Here is a 14,051-nt window from a genome sequence, read left to right on the forward strand (position 1 = left end):
TGATGCTGGACTGAGGCTAGAAGTTGGGACTGAAGGGCGATCTGGCTAGGGCCCTCCCCTCTGGGCCTGGTGTCCGGGCCCCTGCCAGGACCAAGATTTAGAGCTTCTCTGGGTGGGCCTCACAGGAGCAGAGAGTAGCCTTAGCAAAGGGAGACCGAGCCTAGCACCTCTCTTGAGATTCCAAGTGGGGCCACTTCCCTTTTCTTTTTCACAGGGGCCAACCAGAGCCCCAGCCTGGCCTTGGGAAAACATCGGGCCTAGGCTGAGGGCTGAGGTTGCCTCTGGAGTGAGGCCATGGGGGAAGGGGCGTCTGGAGACCTGGGGGCTGTCTTAGGGGTGAGACGCCTAGGGTGTGGAGGAGGAGGGGAAGATGGAAGGACGGCTAATGGGAAGCAGGTGGAAGGGCTGCCTGAGTCCCAGCCAGGGGACAGGCTGGCTGGGATGGCCCAGTCAGTGGGAGAACCCGTCAACTCACAGATAATCCTAGGGAACAGGCTCCGGGATGCCCATTCATATTCATTATGTGTGAAGTGGGCGGTTGTAAAGTTAGCTTTCTCTTCATTTAGCTGTCACTAGACAGAAAAATATGAGCTGTGGGCAGATGCCCCTGGATGGGAGCCAGTAGCTGGTCTCTGGCCTCCCTGTGCCCTCCCCCACCAGGGCCTCCCTCCCGCACAGGGCCCGCTCTGGCCTCTGCCTGTCTCTCCTGCCGCTGCTGCATTGATCTCTGACTCAACTTTATTTTCTTCTCTTGCCTGTCTCTTCCCCACTTCTGCTTCCTTGCTTTCACAGATTCTTTCCTCTTCCCTCTTACTAAGCTGTGAGAGAGGGAATCATGTTTTTCTTGACCATCACTCTATCTCTGGCACCCAGCGCAATACCCAGCACAAGTGGGCACTCAATATTTCTAGAACAAACTAATCTTTCTCTCTGCATCTCTCTTAACTTTTGTGAGACAAAAAGTCCAAAATTTTGCTGGCCACTCCTTGGGTGAAGAAACTTCTAGTGCAGTTCTCTTAGCCCTGGAATTAGAAGTGTGGGTTTGTACCCCGGTTCATTATTGACCAGCTGGGTGAAGGTGGTTCTGTTCATGAGCAGTAGCTGGGGCTGCCTCTCCTTACTGCCCAGACTCTTCCCTTCCTGATGCACATGGGGCTCGCACCTGGACCTCAGAAGCCAGGCCCTCAAATGAAGGGAAGGGAAGAGAAGGAGGACACTGATTTCCTCTGGGTGATGCTTGGGCCTTGTCGCAGTGACTGTCTTGGCCGGCAAATCCGATCTGATGGATTTGCACTCTCCTTGGGAAGAAGCACGGCCCTGGCCACTGGAATCTTTGTGTGCTTGGGTTTCTCTGGGCCTGGAGGAGGAGGCCCGGGGTCGGGGGAGCTGGGCTGCTAGCTAAGGCTGAGCTGCTCTGAGCAATGTGGTTGTGTTTACTGGGAGGGTGGGAGGGCCAGGCCTGCTTTTTTCCTGCCTTCCAGGAAGATAAGGCAGAAAGCGGGGATGAAGGATAGAATGGGTAATACTCTCAAACCACAAGAAAGAGTCCTGGCTTTCGTCTCTGCCCTACAGCTCAGACATGCTCCTGGGAGTCTGGGAGCAGGGAATGGCCACACCCCCGCTACTCTGGGGTCCCAGCCTAGGGGAGCTCAGAACCCTCGGTGGGTTCCCTGGACTTCCGTTCCATCTCCACTCCAGTGTCCGTTCAGCCACAAGCTTATTTCAGAGCTCTCTCCCCTCCCCATGCCAAATTTTCCCTTCCAGATGAGCCCAGCAACCCTAGAGCCGGGCTTTTCCCCCTTCCTCCTTGTACCAGCCGAAGCCACAGGGACCCCGAGCAGGTGACAGAGCCAGGCATGGCACACATTGAGGGCTGGCCGCAGGCCCATCTTCCCCTAGCCTCTAGGATCCCTGCTTGGACCCCGGGCACAGACCAGCCTTAGAGCAACCAAGTGCCAAACCCTGAGGATACACAATCACCTGGTATAAAAAATACTGCCACCTTTATTATTATGCTGGGCAGCACATTTTTTTACAAAAGTACCTTTACAGAAGTGGGGTTTGGAATCTCAGGGGTTGAGTCTGTGGAAATCTGTTTTATTGTTACCAACAGCCAATGAGTAAACCAAGGGAGCCTAAGGTTTCTATGGCATTGCTCTGGCCTGATCTCATGGAAGAGAATCCAAATATTTGGTGGTTTCTGGTGAATTTCTGCCCCTTGGAGGGGGAAGAGGACTCCATAGCATGTTGCAGGAGGGGGCACATGTTGCAGGTCAATAGTAGAGATGACTGAGCAGGGGAGAAGGGGTACCTTTTACACTGACCTCCAGTTTACAGGCCCTTGTCAGCGCCAGACGCTGGGTGCACGCCCCCTTGTGGTGGGAGGGGGAAGTGAGGCCGGCCCTAGGTTGTCATACAAGACTGGTTTCCCCTAAGAGGCAGGGAGCGCCGCCCAGTTCAACCTGTTTCGTCCTCCCATTTTCCTGCATTCCCTGAATGAAGTGCCAGTTAAGTTGTTTCAGCTGGAGGGATGACAGTTAAACTCAGACAAAGTCTGAAGGAAGCAGGGCAGTATCTTTTTCCGTCTGGCCCAGGGTTTGGGGGAGGGGACCCAGTGTGTGGTAGGAAGAGTCCTACCTGCTTTGAAGCCCCTTTTCTCCTGGGCAGCCTCACCTTATTCTAACAGAAAAGATTCTGTAGCTTGTTCCCTGCGGAAGCCTGAGGGTCCCAGCTGCTCTGCCAGGGCCTCCAGGAACCATCTGGGCCTTGGAGGCAGAGGTGTGTCCTCTCTGGCATCCAGGCCTGGGTGGGGTGGGAGCAGCTGGAAACAGAAACGGGGTTGGGCAGCTCAGTCTGCATGTCCACGTGACAGATCATGTGGTCCAGTTCAGCAGGCTGGGTGGCTCCTTGGACTTCACCCTGAGTGAGATGAGGCTTGGAGACTTATAGTCGCCATCCGGGGAGGGCTCAAAGCTGGGGCCCCCTAGGGCAGGGGAAAAGCCATGGATGGAGTAGATGCCAGGGTGGGCTCCAGGAGAGGCTGGTACCCCCATGAAGCCAGCCACATTCCCATGAGAGTGGGAGTATGGAGACATGCATGGCGAGGGGATGCCCTCTGGAGACATGAGGCAGGGCCCCCTGGGGCTCCCAGACCCTGGACTGGGCCACAGGGAGTTCTGCAGCTGAAAAGAGAGAGAGAAAAAGAAAGCCCATGAATCAGGAGCCTGGGGGGCCTCCTTACCTAGGGACTCTCTCTTTGCCCTTACGGCTCCAGAAACTTTACAAGAAAACTCCACTTGGTCCAGGTCTAGAATCTGCTCCCTCCTGCCCCCCAGCACTTGCAGTGGCATCTCAGAAGGCCCCTGCCATTACATCTCAAAATGAGATTTCCTCTAGTGATTCCTTCGTACCAACTGCTCTGCATACATCATTCATGAGACTGGTAAGAGCCCATTTTGCAGAGGAAGAAGTGATTTACCTACAATCACTTGGAGCCCTAATGCTGCTCCAGGTCTCCCTGGGGCCACAGTTCACACTCTTGCTGGCTTCCCCACGAAATTGCCAGGCCCCAAGTCTGGGTGGGGAGGGGTCTCACCTGGGGATGGCTGTCGGTTCGGGGCAGCATGGAGATGTCATAGGCAGACGTGAAGGGGTTCCGCCCCTCCTGGATCTTCCCATAACGCTCACGCTTCCGCCACTTGGCTCTGCGGTTCTGAAACCAGACCTGGGGGCAGGTTGGGAGAGGTTGAGGGGGTAATAAAGCAGCCCTGAGGCGTGGAGCCCACCAGGGAGAGAGTTGATGGTTGCATCCTCCTGTGGGGTGGTGGGGAGCTGGCTCCAGGCTGGAGGATCTTGAGTTGCAGGAACTTATAAATTCACATCATCCTCAGGGCCAGCGAGGGAGCTGGGATGGGGCCTAAGAGAGGCCCAAGCCCAGAGCGGGTTTATTGGCCCCATAGGCCCTCCCCCGCTCCCCGGGCTGAGTCACTCTCTGGTTCTCCAGCCTGGCTATGTCTGGTAAGGGTATCGTTGGGGTCCGTGGCCTCAGAGGGCCTGGACCAGTACACATATGTTGGGTGTCTAGCCCCCCTGCCTCATCTCTTTCCCAGTGTTCCCACCTTACCGCATCTGAGAAATCGTAAAGATATTTCTGTTTGGGTCCTGCTTCTGCTTAAACTCTCAGTGGTTCCCTGGAGACCTCGGCCTAGAGCCCAGCTCCTTCACAAGGCCCCTTGGCACTGACCCCTGCCCCTCCCCACAGCCTCATCTCCTGTCAGGCAACAACACTCAGTTCTTCTCAATTCTTCTTAGCTGCCTCTCACCCCAGCTCACCTTTAAAACACTCTGCTCTCTTACTCCTCCTGCCTTTGCCCACGTTTTCCCTGCCTGCGCTACCCATCCCCTCCACACACATACATCTGAGCTGGGCATCCTCCACTGGACTTCCTAAATACGCCAGCGTTGCTCTCATTATACTTACCACATCCCACTACCATTATCTGTTTTGGAATCCGCCTTTCCCATTCATTTGTGAGCTCTTCGCGGGTGGGGTGGCATACCTGTGTGCTGTGCACATATCTGGGGTGCGTTTGTCATCTGGTATGTGCCCTATGTGTATTGGTGCATGTATTGTATATTTCTATCATTTAATAAACTTTTATGTGTCAGGCTCTAGGCTAGACATTGGCAATATCAAAACCAAACCAAACCCAAAAAATCCTCCTGCTTTCCAGGGATTTAGCTGGGAGCCACAACAAAAGAAGCTGCGAGTGTGTAAAAGTAACCCTACCTGAGTCCCTCACTCCCCACACCGCCTCTCATGCAGGCAGGGTCCCAGAGCAGGCCTGGGGCAAGGCTGAGGAAGGACCCGCAACTGGCTCTCCTTTCCCTACTCTCCCTTCCCTGCAGGAGATGAAAGAGCCTGGAGTTGCTGATCACTTCTCTGGGAATTCTTCCCTGTCACCACCCGCTCTCCCCTCCTCCCTCTGAACCTGCCCCCTGCACTGTCCCGTGTGTGGTCCCCTTATTCCTCCCAACAGGGTGAGGTCTATGGGTGGTGTCATGCGTCTGCCAAGCATCCCTACTCTTGGGCTTCACGGAAGCTTCTAGACTAGGTCTGGGGGGCCTTGTGGCCACGCCTCCATGCTTTTAGGGTTGAAAAGGCCTAGAAGAGCAGTGGGGGAAGTGTGCTCCGCTTCCCCAAAGCGGTTGCACCAGGGCAGCTATTCAGGGTCCCCCCACACCCACTAAGGCCTGCTGGGGTGTCTGGATAGGTGACATTTGGACTTCTACGGCTTATGTGGTCTGGGGTTACCTTGAATGCTGGGCCTCTTACCCTGATGGCCCCAGGCCCTGAGGAGCCCTGGGGAACAGTTCTGGAAGTCTGTTTTGGGTTCCACCTGGTAGGAACGTGGAAGCAGGAAGACCCAGCAGAGAAGGGGAAACAGCCCAACTCCCTCTGATCCTATGTTGAATCCAGCTGTAGGGCCTTCTCTGCTAGGCCGCAGCTGGCCTCTTTATAGACTGACTGCTGGTTCCCATATTCTGCCAGAGCTGGTCCCTGCCCCAGTGCCCTCGGAGCCTCTGGAGGGGCCCCACCCAGATTGTGATAAGCGTGAGCTCTGCCCCTACTGAGTCTCCTCTGCCGGGAGAGGGACTGTCCTCTGCTTAGAGGTCACCTCCTCACCTTTCCCAAGAGGCCCAAACCCAACCCTTCTCCCGGTGTCTCTTATTTGGCATCAGGGAGCCTGCTGCATATCAAGCAGGTTCAGAGCAAGGCAGCAGTGACCATCTTCCTCTTGGGCCAGACTCTTACTGAAGCCTCCTTTTCCATCCCCACCTCCTGTCTGCCACCTTCATGTTCTTGCTCACTTCCAGCATCCTTAGACATGGATCCCCTTCCCTTCCTCCTTTCCCAGCATTCCTCCATCCTCCCACCCCATCCACACAGGCTGGGCCCCACCCTAGTGAAGCTGGCAACAGCCCCATCCCGCCCCGGGGCCTGATTTCTGTTGGGGAAGAGTTTGTTGTGGGCAGGGGCTCCCGGACAGGCTCTCCCAACCACAGTCTGGGAGTTGTCAGGACTGAGGTCACTGGTTCAGGATGGCTTTAAGCAGCACCGATCCTGAGACCCCCGGCAGGGACCCTCCCCACTCTGGGCAGCTACCTTGGGAGAAGCCCTGATTCGTGTTTTAGCATTTCACGTCTTCCAAAATGCACACATCTGTGATCCTCAAAGATACTCCTTATGTAGGTAGTACTATCATTCCCTTTTCTTAAATTGGGAAACCAAGACAGAGACTCAGTGACATGCCCCAAGTCACCTGGTCAGCTAGAAGTGGCAGAGTTAGGACTCCCATACAGGTCTTTTGACTCCAGGAGCCTGTCACCCCCATCCCATGCAGGAGCCTCAACTTGGGCCGCAAGCCTGTGGCTGCAGCAGAGCAGGGTGTGGAGGGGAGCCCAGGAGGGCCGACGGAGGCAGGCCGACTCTGTGTGGTGCCAGCGTCCACCTCTCCCAGCCCCTCCGTGGCCCGGCTTATGGTCTGGATGGTTGAGGCAGCCAGAGAGCCCTGTGGCCGGGGTGCCCTCACCTGTACCCGGGCCTCGGTGAGGTCCGTGCGCAGAGCCAGCTGCTCCCGGGCATACACATCAGGGTAGTGGGTTTTCTGGAAGACTTTCTCCAGCTCCTCCAGCTGGAACGTGCTGAAGGTCGTGCGGTTACGGCGCTTCTTGCTCTTGTTCTTGGCCAACTCCATGGAGTCAGGGAGTCCCGGGGACAGAGGGACACGCAGGCTGGCCAGGCAGGGGCCTGGGGAGCCTGGCAAGTTAGAGGGCCCGTCTCGGGGGCCCCCTCGGCAGTCCAAGGGCAGCTGGGGGAAGCTGGCAGCTTTGGAGGCCTTCTCCTCAGCTGCAATGGAAAACACAAAAAGGAGGATGGAAACCGAACCGGGGGGTTTTGTGGGTGGAATAGAGGGAGGGGGAAGAACGTTGACGCTTCAGTCCCCGCCTCCCCCTTCCTTTTTCCTCCCGTCCTCCTGGCAGCCACCCTTCAAGGGAGCCTGGCATTCAGAGGCCTGCCTGCTGAGCCTCCAGCTGGGGAGGGGGCCCTGGGGAGCCATGTGCTCTGTGGTCTGGGTGGATCTGCTGGGGACAGAGGGGGGTTCATTTTGGGGAAGTATTCTGTGGTGGCACGTCCCACAGGGTGTGGAGGTGCCAGGATGGACGCCATGGCAGGGCCTAGCACAGGGGCGGGAAGAGGGGGTGGCCTCCTTGACCCTGACTCTGCAGGCCTTGGCTCCCATGCCCATGCCTCTGCTCCAGGACTGGATAGGGACAGGGATGCTCAGACCACCTTTGGCTGATCTCGCTGGGCCTTACTGTCTGAACCCCAAGTCTCAGGACAATGTCAAATCCCCCTGCCCTGGGGTATGAAAGGCAAGATGGGGCAAAGAAGCTTCAAGAAGGATTGTCAAATTCCTCTGAAAATACTGATGTTTGGGCAAGGACTTAAGCTCCAGCATTAGAGAGCAGGAGATAGGAGACAGGCTATGATCGGAAAAGGAGAGGTAGGGGACAGTGGAAACGGGGCACAGTTCCATAGCCCATCATTCTTGTCATCGTCCGCCCCTCCCCCCCCAGGGGTTTCTGACGGCTCCCCCATTGCCCACGAGTAACAAGCAGCCCCACCCTGACGTGCTAGCCCTCACTCAGGAAACTTGATGGAGCTCTACCACGACTGGGGCATGGTGAAAAATAGGTCACCCTGATCACCCCGCCCTCTCCCTCTGGCAAGGACCCCCAGCAGCGTCGCCATGAAATCTCTTCTTAACAGTCCTCTGGGATGGCAGAAGCAGCGCCACAAAGATGCCCCACTGATTCACACAGCCTCTTCCCTGGCCCCAGGCCCATCCCCAGTGGGGGCCTGGCCCCCAGGAGGCCCAGTGAGCTGGCACCAAGAGGCAGTTTCTTTCCCAGGACTTAGTGTTGGGATCACAGCTTGGGGGGTGGGGGGCGGGGTGGGGATAGAACTGGAGAGATGGGCTCTGGGGTTCTGGGTCTGACGAGTCCCTGTCTGCCTGTGGAGGACAAGTTGGGCAAGGTCCCCCCCAGCTGGAAGGTGGTGGGTGACCTCCCAGGACCACCCAGGCCGTGAAATAAGCTACGCTTCATGAGTGTGTCCTGGAGGCCGGGGAGAGTCAGGTAGGGCCTGCCCTCAGGCCAGTGCATAGTGACAGCCCAGACACCAGGCTTCTTTCATAATTCAGGTGGAGCATAGGTGGGGAAAATGCTTCAGTCCCTGACTTCTATTCCTGGGCAACACATTTTGGTTCTGGGGTAGTTCCACCTGGTAGGACCTGAGGAAGGAGGACTCAATGGAAGTTGAACCAAATAATTTTAAATGGTCAGGAAGACCAGGGAGACTGGGTGGGGGAACTGTACACACAGCAGGCCTGAGAGGGAGGGGTCTCGGTATCTTGGATTCAGAGGGAGGGACAGCTGGACGCCAGGCAGAAAAGGGTGAGGGTGGCTCAGGGACGGGGTCAGAGGAGCACTGATGTCACTGCAGAGGGCTCCCCAAAGCTCTGGGGCTTGCTCATCTGCCTCTTGGGCCCTCAGTGACTGTCTCAATAGGATCTGCCCAGATTGGAAGTGATCAGACCTGGAGGTCTGGGACTTGTCTTCTTGACCTTAAACCACCCAGCTACCAGGGTAAAGGATGAAAATGCAGCAGGCCGTCTCAGAATAGCTATCCAAAAAAAGAGCCAAGCCTGCCGGCCTCTGCTGGCCTCCTGGGACGTGGCCTCCCAGGACTGCCCATTCTGCAGCCCTCTCAGAGGACCACAGAACTTCTTCCCTTTTCATTGCCATTGTCCTGGAACCTCCATCCGCCTGGAGGACTCCAGTGTAAGGGCAGCAATCCCCCACTTTGGAGACAGGGGCATGCCTCATAGAACACCAAGCAGCCTCCTGAGGAGCAAGGCCCAGAAGAGAAAAGAGATGGAGGTGGGCTAAATGAAGGGCAGCGATCAAAGAAAGGCAGAGCAGGAATAGAAGCCAGCAGTTTGAATCTAAGCTTATCAGGGGAAAGGTGCACTGTAAGCCCGTTGCATGTTTAAGATGTGCACGGGCTCTGTACAGGAGTCACTTGCACCTGGTGGGCACACTGGGTGATTAAGAGGGTAGTGCTCCTGTTGGAGGTAGGAAGCCTTGGAGCTCAGCACTGGGGTGTCCGTGGCCTGCACAACCGCAGAACCACAGCAGCAGTCTGTTGGGCCTGAAAGACAAGAGTCAGGAGGAGCACCAGCAGAGCTCTGTCCCTGACTCGGCTCTCACACCCCGGGCACTCCCCCACGCGGGGGGCTGCCAGAGCCCCTACTAGCGGCTGCCTCGAAGCCTTGGCAGCTCGGGAGCCGCACGGCTCGGGCTGCCTACCGGGAGCCCCACTGGCCCCATGGATGGCGTCCATCGACGCCGCAGGACCAGCCATCCGGCTTTCAGCTTTCGCGGCAGCCTTGCTCCGCGCGCGCCCTTTCCCAAGCGACCGGCAGAGCTCTCTGAAGCCTGGGCTTCCGCTGCTCCGGCTGAATATCCGAAGCTGGTGTGCACCTACACGCCGTTTGTAAACCCCCAGTGGGGCCTTGGTGCTCTCCCTCGAGGTTCCCAGCCTTGCCCTAGAGGCCTCAGCCGGGGCCAACGGCTGAGGACTCTTCTCGAAGTCCGCGGCCGGCCCGGAGACCGAGGTCAGCCTGGTTATCCGGCTCAGGGCCTCAGCGGCGGCGGCGGGCGCGTTCCGAGATCAAGAAGCCAAGCTAGGGGACAGACCCCGGCAGAGCAGGAAGGAACAGCCAGTCACTTCTCCGTCCCTCTGAGCAGCCACTAGCTGAGGGCGCGAAGATGGCTGGCGCCGCCAGGACGCGACCGCGGTGCAGACCAGGGCTGGGCGCTCTCCGCACAGGGCGGCCAAGGGCTGGAGGGGAGCGCCTTTCCAGGCTCTCGAGCGCGCAATTGCCCGGCCTCGCAAGGATCGCGCAGCAGATGGGCGCAGCTGCGCGCTCACTGGTCTGAACTGGAAACGCTCGGAGCTCCTTATTTTAAAAGCCAAGAAATTAAGCGGGCTACCCCTTTGACCAACATTTCCCACCAAGCAGACCGCGCGGCCCCAGTTCCCGGGGCTGTCCCTCCCTAGCAGCCCAGCTCTGCCACAGGGACGCAGGCCACCCGCCCGCCTGCCGAGTTCAGGCCAGGGCACTGGGGAGGCCAGGGCACTGAGGAATCCAGGGGCGGCCGGGGTCTCTACCCAGTCTCGGCTCGCACCCGCCGCGCCTCCTTTTCGTTTGGTCTGTCCTCTGCTCAACTGGAATCGTTAATTTCCTTCTCCCACTTGTTCCCATTTTGCTATTTTCTACTCTTTTAGGATGTCCTTTTTTTTCTTTCGTATTGTGTGCTGCTTCTCTCTTCCTCCGTTCCCTCCTTCTCCATTTACCCGCTTCGTTCGATCCTCCCCTTGCTTTCTTTTTTTCATTCGTTCATTTATTCCTTTCCGTTCTGCCCAGTTCGCCGACCGCCCTTAGCTCTCCTTCTTTCCTCTCTCGTCTGTTGTTTTGTCCAATTTCCTTTTCCCTCTTTTTGGTGGTTGTTTACACTTTTTGGTTTTCTTTCCACGCATTTCGTTGTGAACACCCTCGCCGTCGCTAGATTCCTCCTCGCCGCTCTTTCTGCTCCAGCGCTCTCCGTAGTTTGCTCGGCGCCGGGGCCGGGGCCGGTCGCGATCCTGGCGGTCCGTGCGGGATCCGTCGCGCCCAGCAGGGACTCGGACCTGCAGGGTGGGTCCTGCCGGACGCGGCGCACCAAGCCAGGCCGGGTACCTGTCCCCGGCGGTGCTCACGGCGCTGCGCGGCCGCCGCCGTCTGTCTGGGATCAGAGGAGCCAGGCCAACTGCTTCTCATTAAGTCCCAACTGTGGTTTTTATCAGGAGAGCCTCTTTCAAAGGGCACAGACACGAAGCTCCGCGGACTCGCTCACTTCCTCCGCTGACCCCCACACACCTCCCAGCCCTCCCCTACACATTCCCACCGCCCCGACTGGGCGAAGGCCCGAGCTGCCTGGCCTCTCCGAGGAGGCCCGCGAGGCGCCAGCGGGGCGGAGGCGGGTTGCAGCCGATCTCGGAGGATCCAGCCCTGGGCCTAAGCTGCGGGATGTGGCAGCAAAGATGAGGCGGGCGCGGGCACCGACATTTCCACAGGTCAGCCGGTGCAGCGGGCGGCGGCGGGGTTGCGAACCCGCCCGCCAGGCCCCGGAGTTCAGGCGCGTTCTTGGGAGACGGCGCGGTCCAACTGGCCTTAGTGAATAGGGCACCGGCCCAGGAGCCGGAGGCACCCAGGGGTTAGGCCCGCTCCCGACGGCCCCGCGGTGACGATCCAGTGCGAGGAAGCCAAGACTGCGAGAAGGGCGGCCATCGCCGTGCATAACGACGGGGAGGCCAGGTTAGTCTGGGAAATAAGAACACAGTTATTCCGTATTGAGAACGGCCCCGGCACTGCGGCACTAGCCGCGGCCACTGCGCCGAGCGCCTAAGGCGCAGGCAGCAGCGCCTTTCCCGGGGAGGCCAGGCCGCAGCCCTCGGCTGAGTCCCGGCTTGGCCACTGTAGGTCGGGGCCAGCCCCAGGGCCCTCAGCGGGCGCCAGACACAAAAGCCGCGCTTCTCTCCCCGCATGGGGGCCAAGAGTTAAGTGTGGCGCCCGGGCCCTGGGCCCGGTCCGGGCTTCTGGGTCGGTGTCAGTTCCAGCCCAACTCTGGCCAAGCACGATCTCTCTTTCCCGGTTCCGGCCGCCTTCGGGCCCGAGTGGGCCCCGGGCCGTCGACACTCCACCCTCTCTCGACCTCCCGCCTCCCATTCCCGCCACCAGAGGCACGCGTGGCTCTGCCTCCCGCACTGCGCTGGCTTTCGCCCGGCCGGGACCAGCGCCGGTCCGGCTTCAGAGGGAGCCGTGGCGAAGGGCGAGAGAGGTAAAAAGTTAAGAATAGGCGAGCGGGAGAGGGAAGCGGGGAGGCCCCTGCGGGCCCGGGGATGGAAGACGGAGAGCTGGTAGGGGCTGCGCGCTACGCCCCGCGCCGCGCTTTACCTTCCGCGGGGCCCTCGTAGAAGTGGCCGCCGTTGAGCGCCGGGCTGGGGCCGAGGTCCTGCAGGTACTTGGCGGGCGGCTTGGCCGGCTCCGGGAGGTAGGGCTCCAGGGGCCCGCAGGCCGGAAAGCGGGTCAGCCGCGGGCCGCGGGGTGGCGCGGGATGCAGGTGAGGCGCGGCGGCCGGAGTTCCCTGGGGGCCCGGAGGCTCATCCCCGGCGGCCGCGTAGGGGCGAGGCCCGGGCCCCACGCCGAAAGGCGCGCAGCTCTCCGGGTCCATGCCGGCTCGGGGCGCACAGGCCGCCGGGGGCTCCGGGGCTCGCGCTGCCCGCGCGGCCTGTGAGCGCCCGCCAAGGGGGAGGGACCTGGGCGCGGGGGCGCGGAGCCCCCGGGAGCGGTGCGCGCCGCGGGGGGCGGGGGACAGGGGAGGGGGCCGCACTCTGACTTAATGCTGGAATCATCCACGTCACGTGCGGCCCCGCGCGGGTTAACCCCTCGGAGCCCGGGAGCCCCCTGATTCACTCCAGTCGCGGTATCAGAAGCAGTTGGAGAGGGGGAGGAAACCACCCCCTCTCGAGGGCAGGGTCCCTTTTGTCTGCCCATCTTGGTGAGTCCCTTGTTTAGAGCCCTGATATCTGGCCAGGAGGCTCTTGACCCTGGAGGGGTGAGGCAGTTCGGGGGTAGATACCACCTCCACCCACAACAAATACTTTTAGGCCTGGTCTCCTGACATTAGCCTGGGATAATGGCCAGGCAACAGGTAGGGGCTGGGCTGGGACTTTATCTAACTCTCTTTACTGGGAGTTGGAAAAACTTGCCTCCAGCAAAAACACCTCCGTTAGAGATCTCTTGTTTCGGGGAGAGGAGTCATTGGGAGTGTTGTGTGGAAACAGCTCTTATCTGGCAATGGGGGCTGGGAGCTGGGCACGATCATTACTTAGCTGTGGAGCCTTGAACTAGCCACTTAGTGTCCTCATCTGACTGTGGAGGTTGGACAGAGTCAATCCTCATAGTCTTTCTGTATATTCATAGTGGGTTTCAGAAGCAGAGGCAGGGCCACAGCAGACAGGGGGGCTCCCAGAGGCAGCTCAGGACTGAACAGAGTCCAGCAGAGGTTACCTTAGGAGCAGGTGGAGGAATACCTAGAGGGTTTTGTGTTTGAACAGCAGGCAGGGAGTGAATGCCTTTTAGTGGGCAAATGATCTGGAAATGCCTGGGGAACCACTGGAGAGAGGCTGTCTGAAGCTTAGACCTTGGGGCTCTGCTGCCCCAGACCTGCCACTTTGGAAGGAGGCCTAGGTAGGAACTCCATCTCCTAAGAGTTGGGTCTCCCTAGCCAAAAGGAAGCAGAGGACTAAAGCAGTAGCTTAGAATTTCCAAAAAGTGAAACAACCTCCGCCCTACCTAAGATCTGGGAAGAAATACCCAAGGGCCCTAGGACCCTGCTTACTTCAGTGGATTGAGGAGTCCCTAGGTCTGGTTACACCGATTTTTATTTTCAACGCCTCCAGAGGCTAGCAAGAGGGGTGGGGAGTCAAACATCATTTGTATTTCATTTGAATTCTCAATTTTTAAAGGAATCCAAGGGCCCTGGTGTGAACACCTCCCTCTTCCGCTGGGGGCTTAGAGGGGGTTTCTTGGCTGTCCTCAGCCAGAGTTGGGCTGTAAATCAAGGCCAAACAGGAACCAGAAGCCTTGCATCTCACAAGTAGTCATTAAGCCATTATTAAACGTACCATAACTTCTCTGAAGCCTTATTGGTTTAAACACCACATTGGAGGCATTATGGCCATTAGGGCCCCTAATCACAGACTGCAGACTGGGGTAGTGAGATGGCAGCACCTGGGGCTGCTATTTCCAGCCAAGAGGGAGGCTTAGCTTGGAATTAAGCTTCCTCTCTGGCCTCACCAGGGAGATCCATTCTCTAGG

At 58.7% G+C, this 14,051-nt stretch overlaps 1 protein-coding gene across 1 annotated transcript; it reads right to left on the reverse strand.

Annotated features, from left to right (window-relative positions):
• Nucleotides 1–2,873: 2,873 nt before the first annotated feature.
• Nucleotides 2,874–12,402, reverse strand: ALX3 (ALX homeobox 3; the record flags this gene model as incomplete). The annotated part of the gene is made up of 4 exons (XM_079697128.1): nt 2,874–3,182; nt 3,596–3,724; nt 6,594–6,910; nt 12,126–12,402. The coding sequence occupies 4 exons, from the start codon at nt 12,400–12,402 to the stop codon at nt 2,874–2,876; spliced, it is 1,032 nt and encodes a 343-aa protein (XP_079553254.1).
• Between the last annotated feature and the right edge of the window lie 1,649 nt (nt 12,403–14,051).

This window comes from Hyperoodon ampullatus (assembly GCF_949752795.1).
Source record: "Hyperoodon ampullatus genome assembly, chromosome: 2".
NCBI classification, from domain to species: Eukaryota; Metazoa; Chordata; class Mammalia; order Artiodactyla; family Ziphiidae; genus Hyperoodon; species Hyperoodon ampullatus.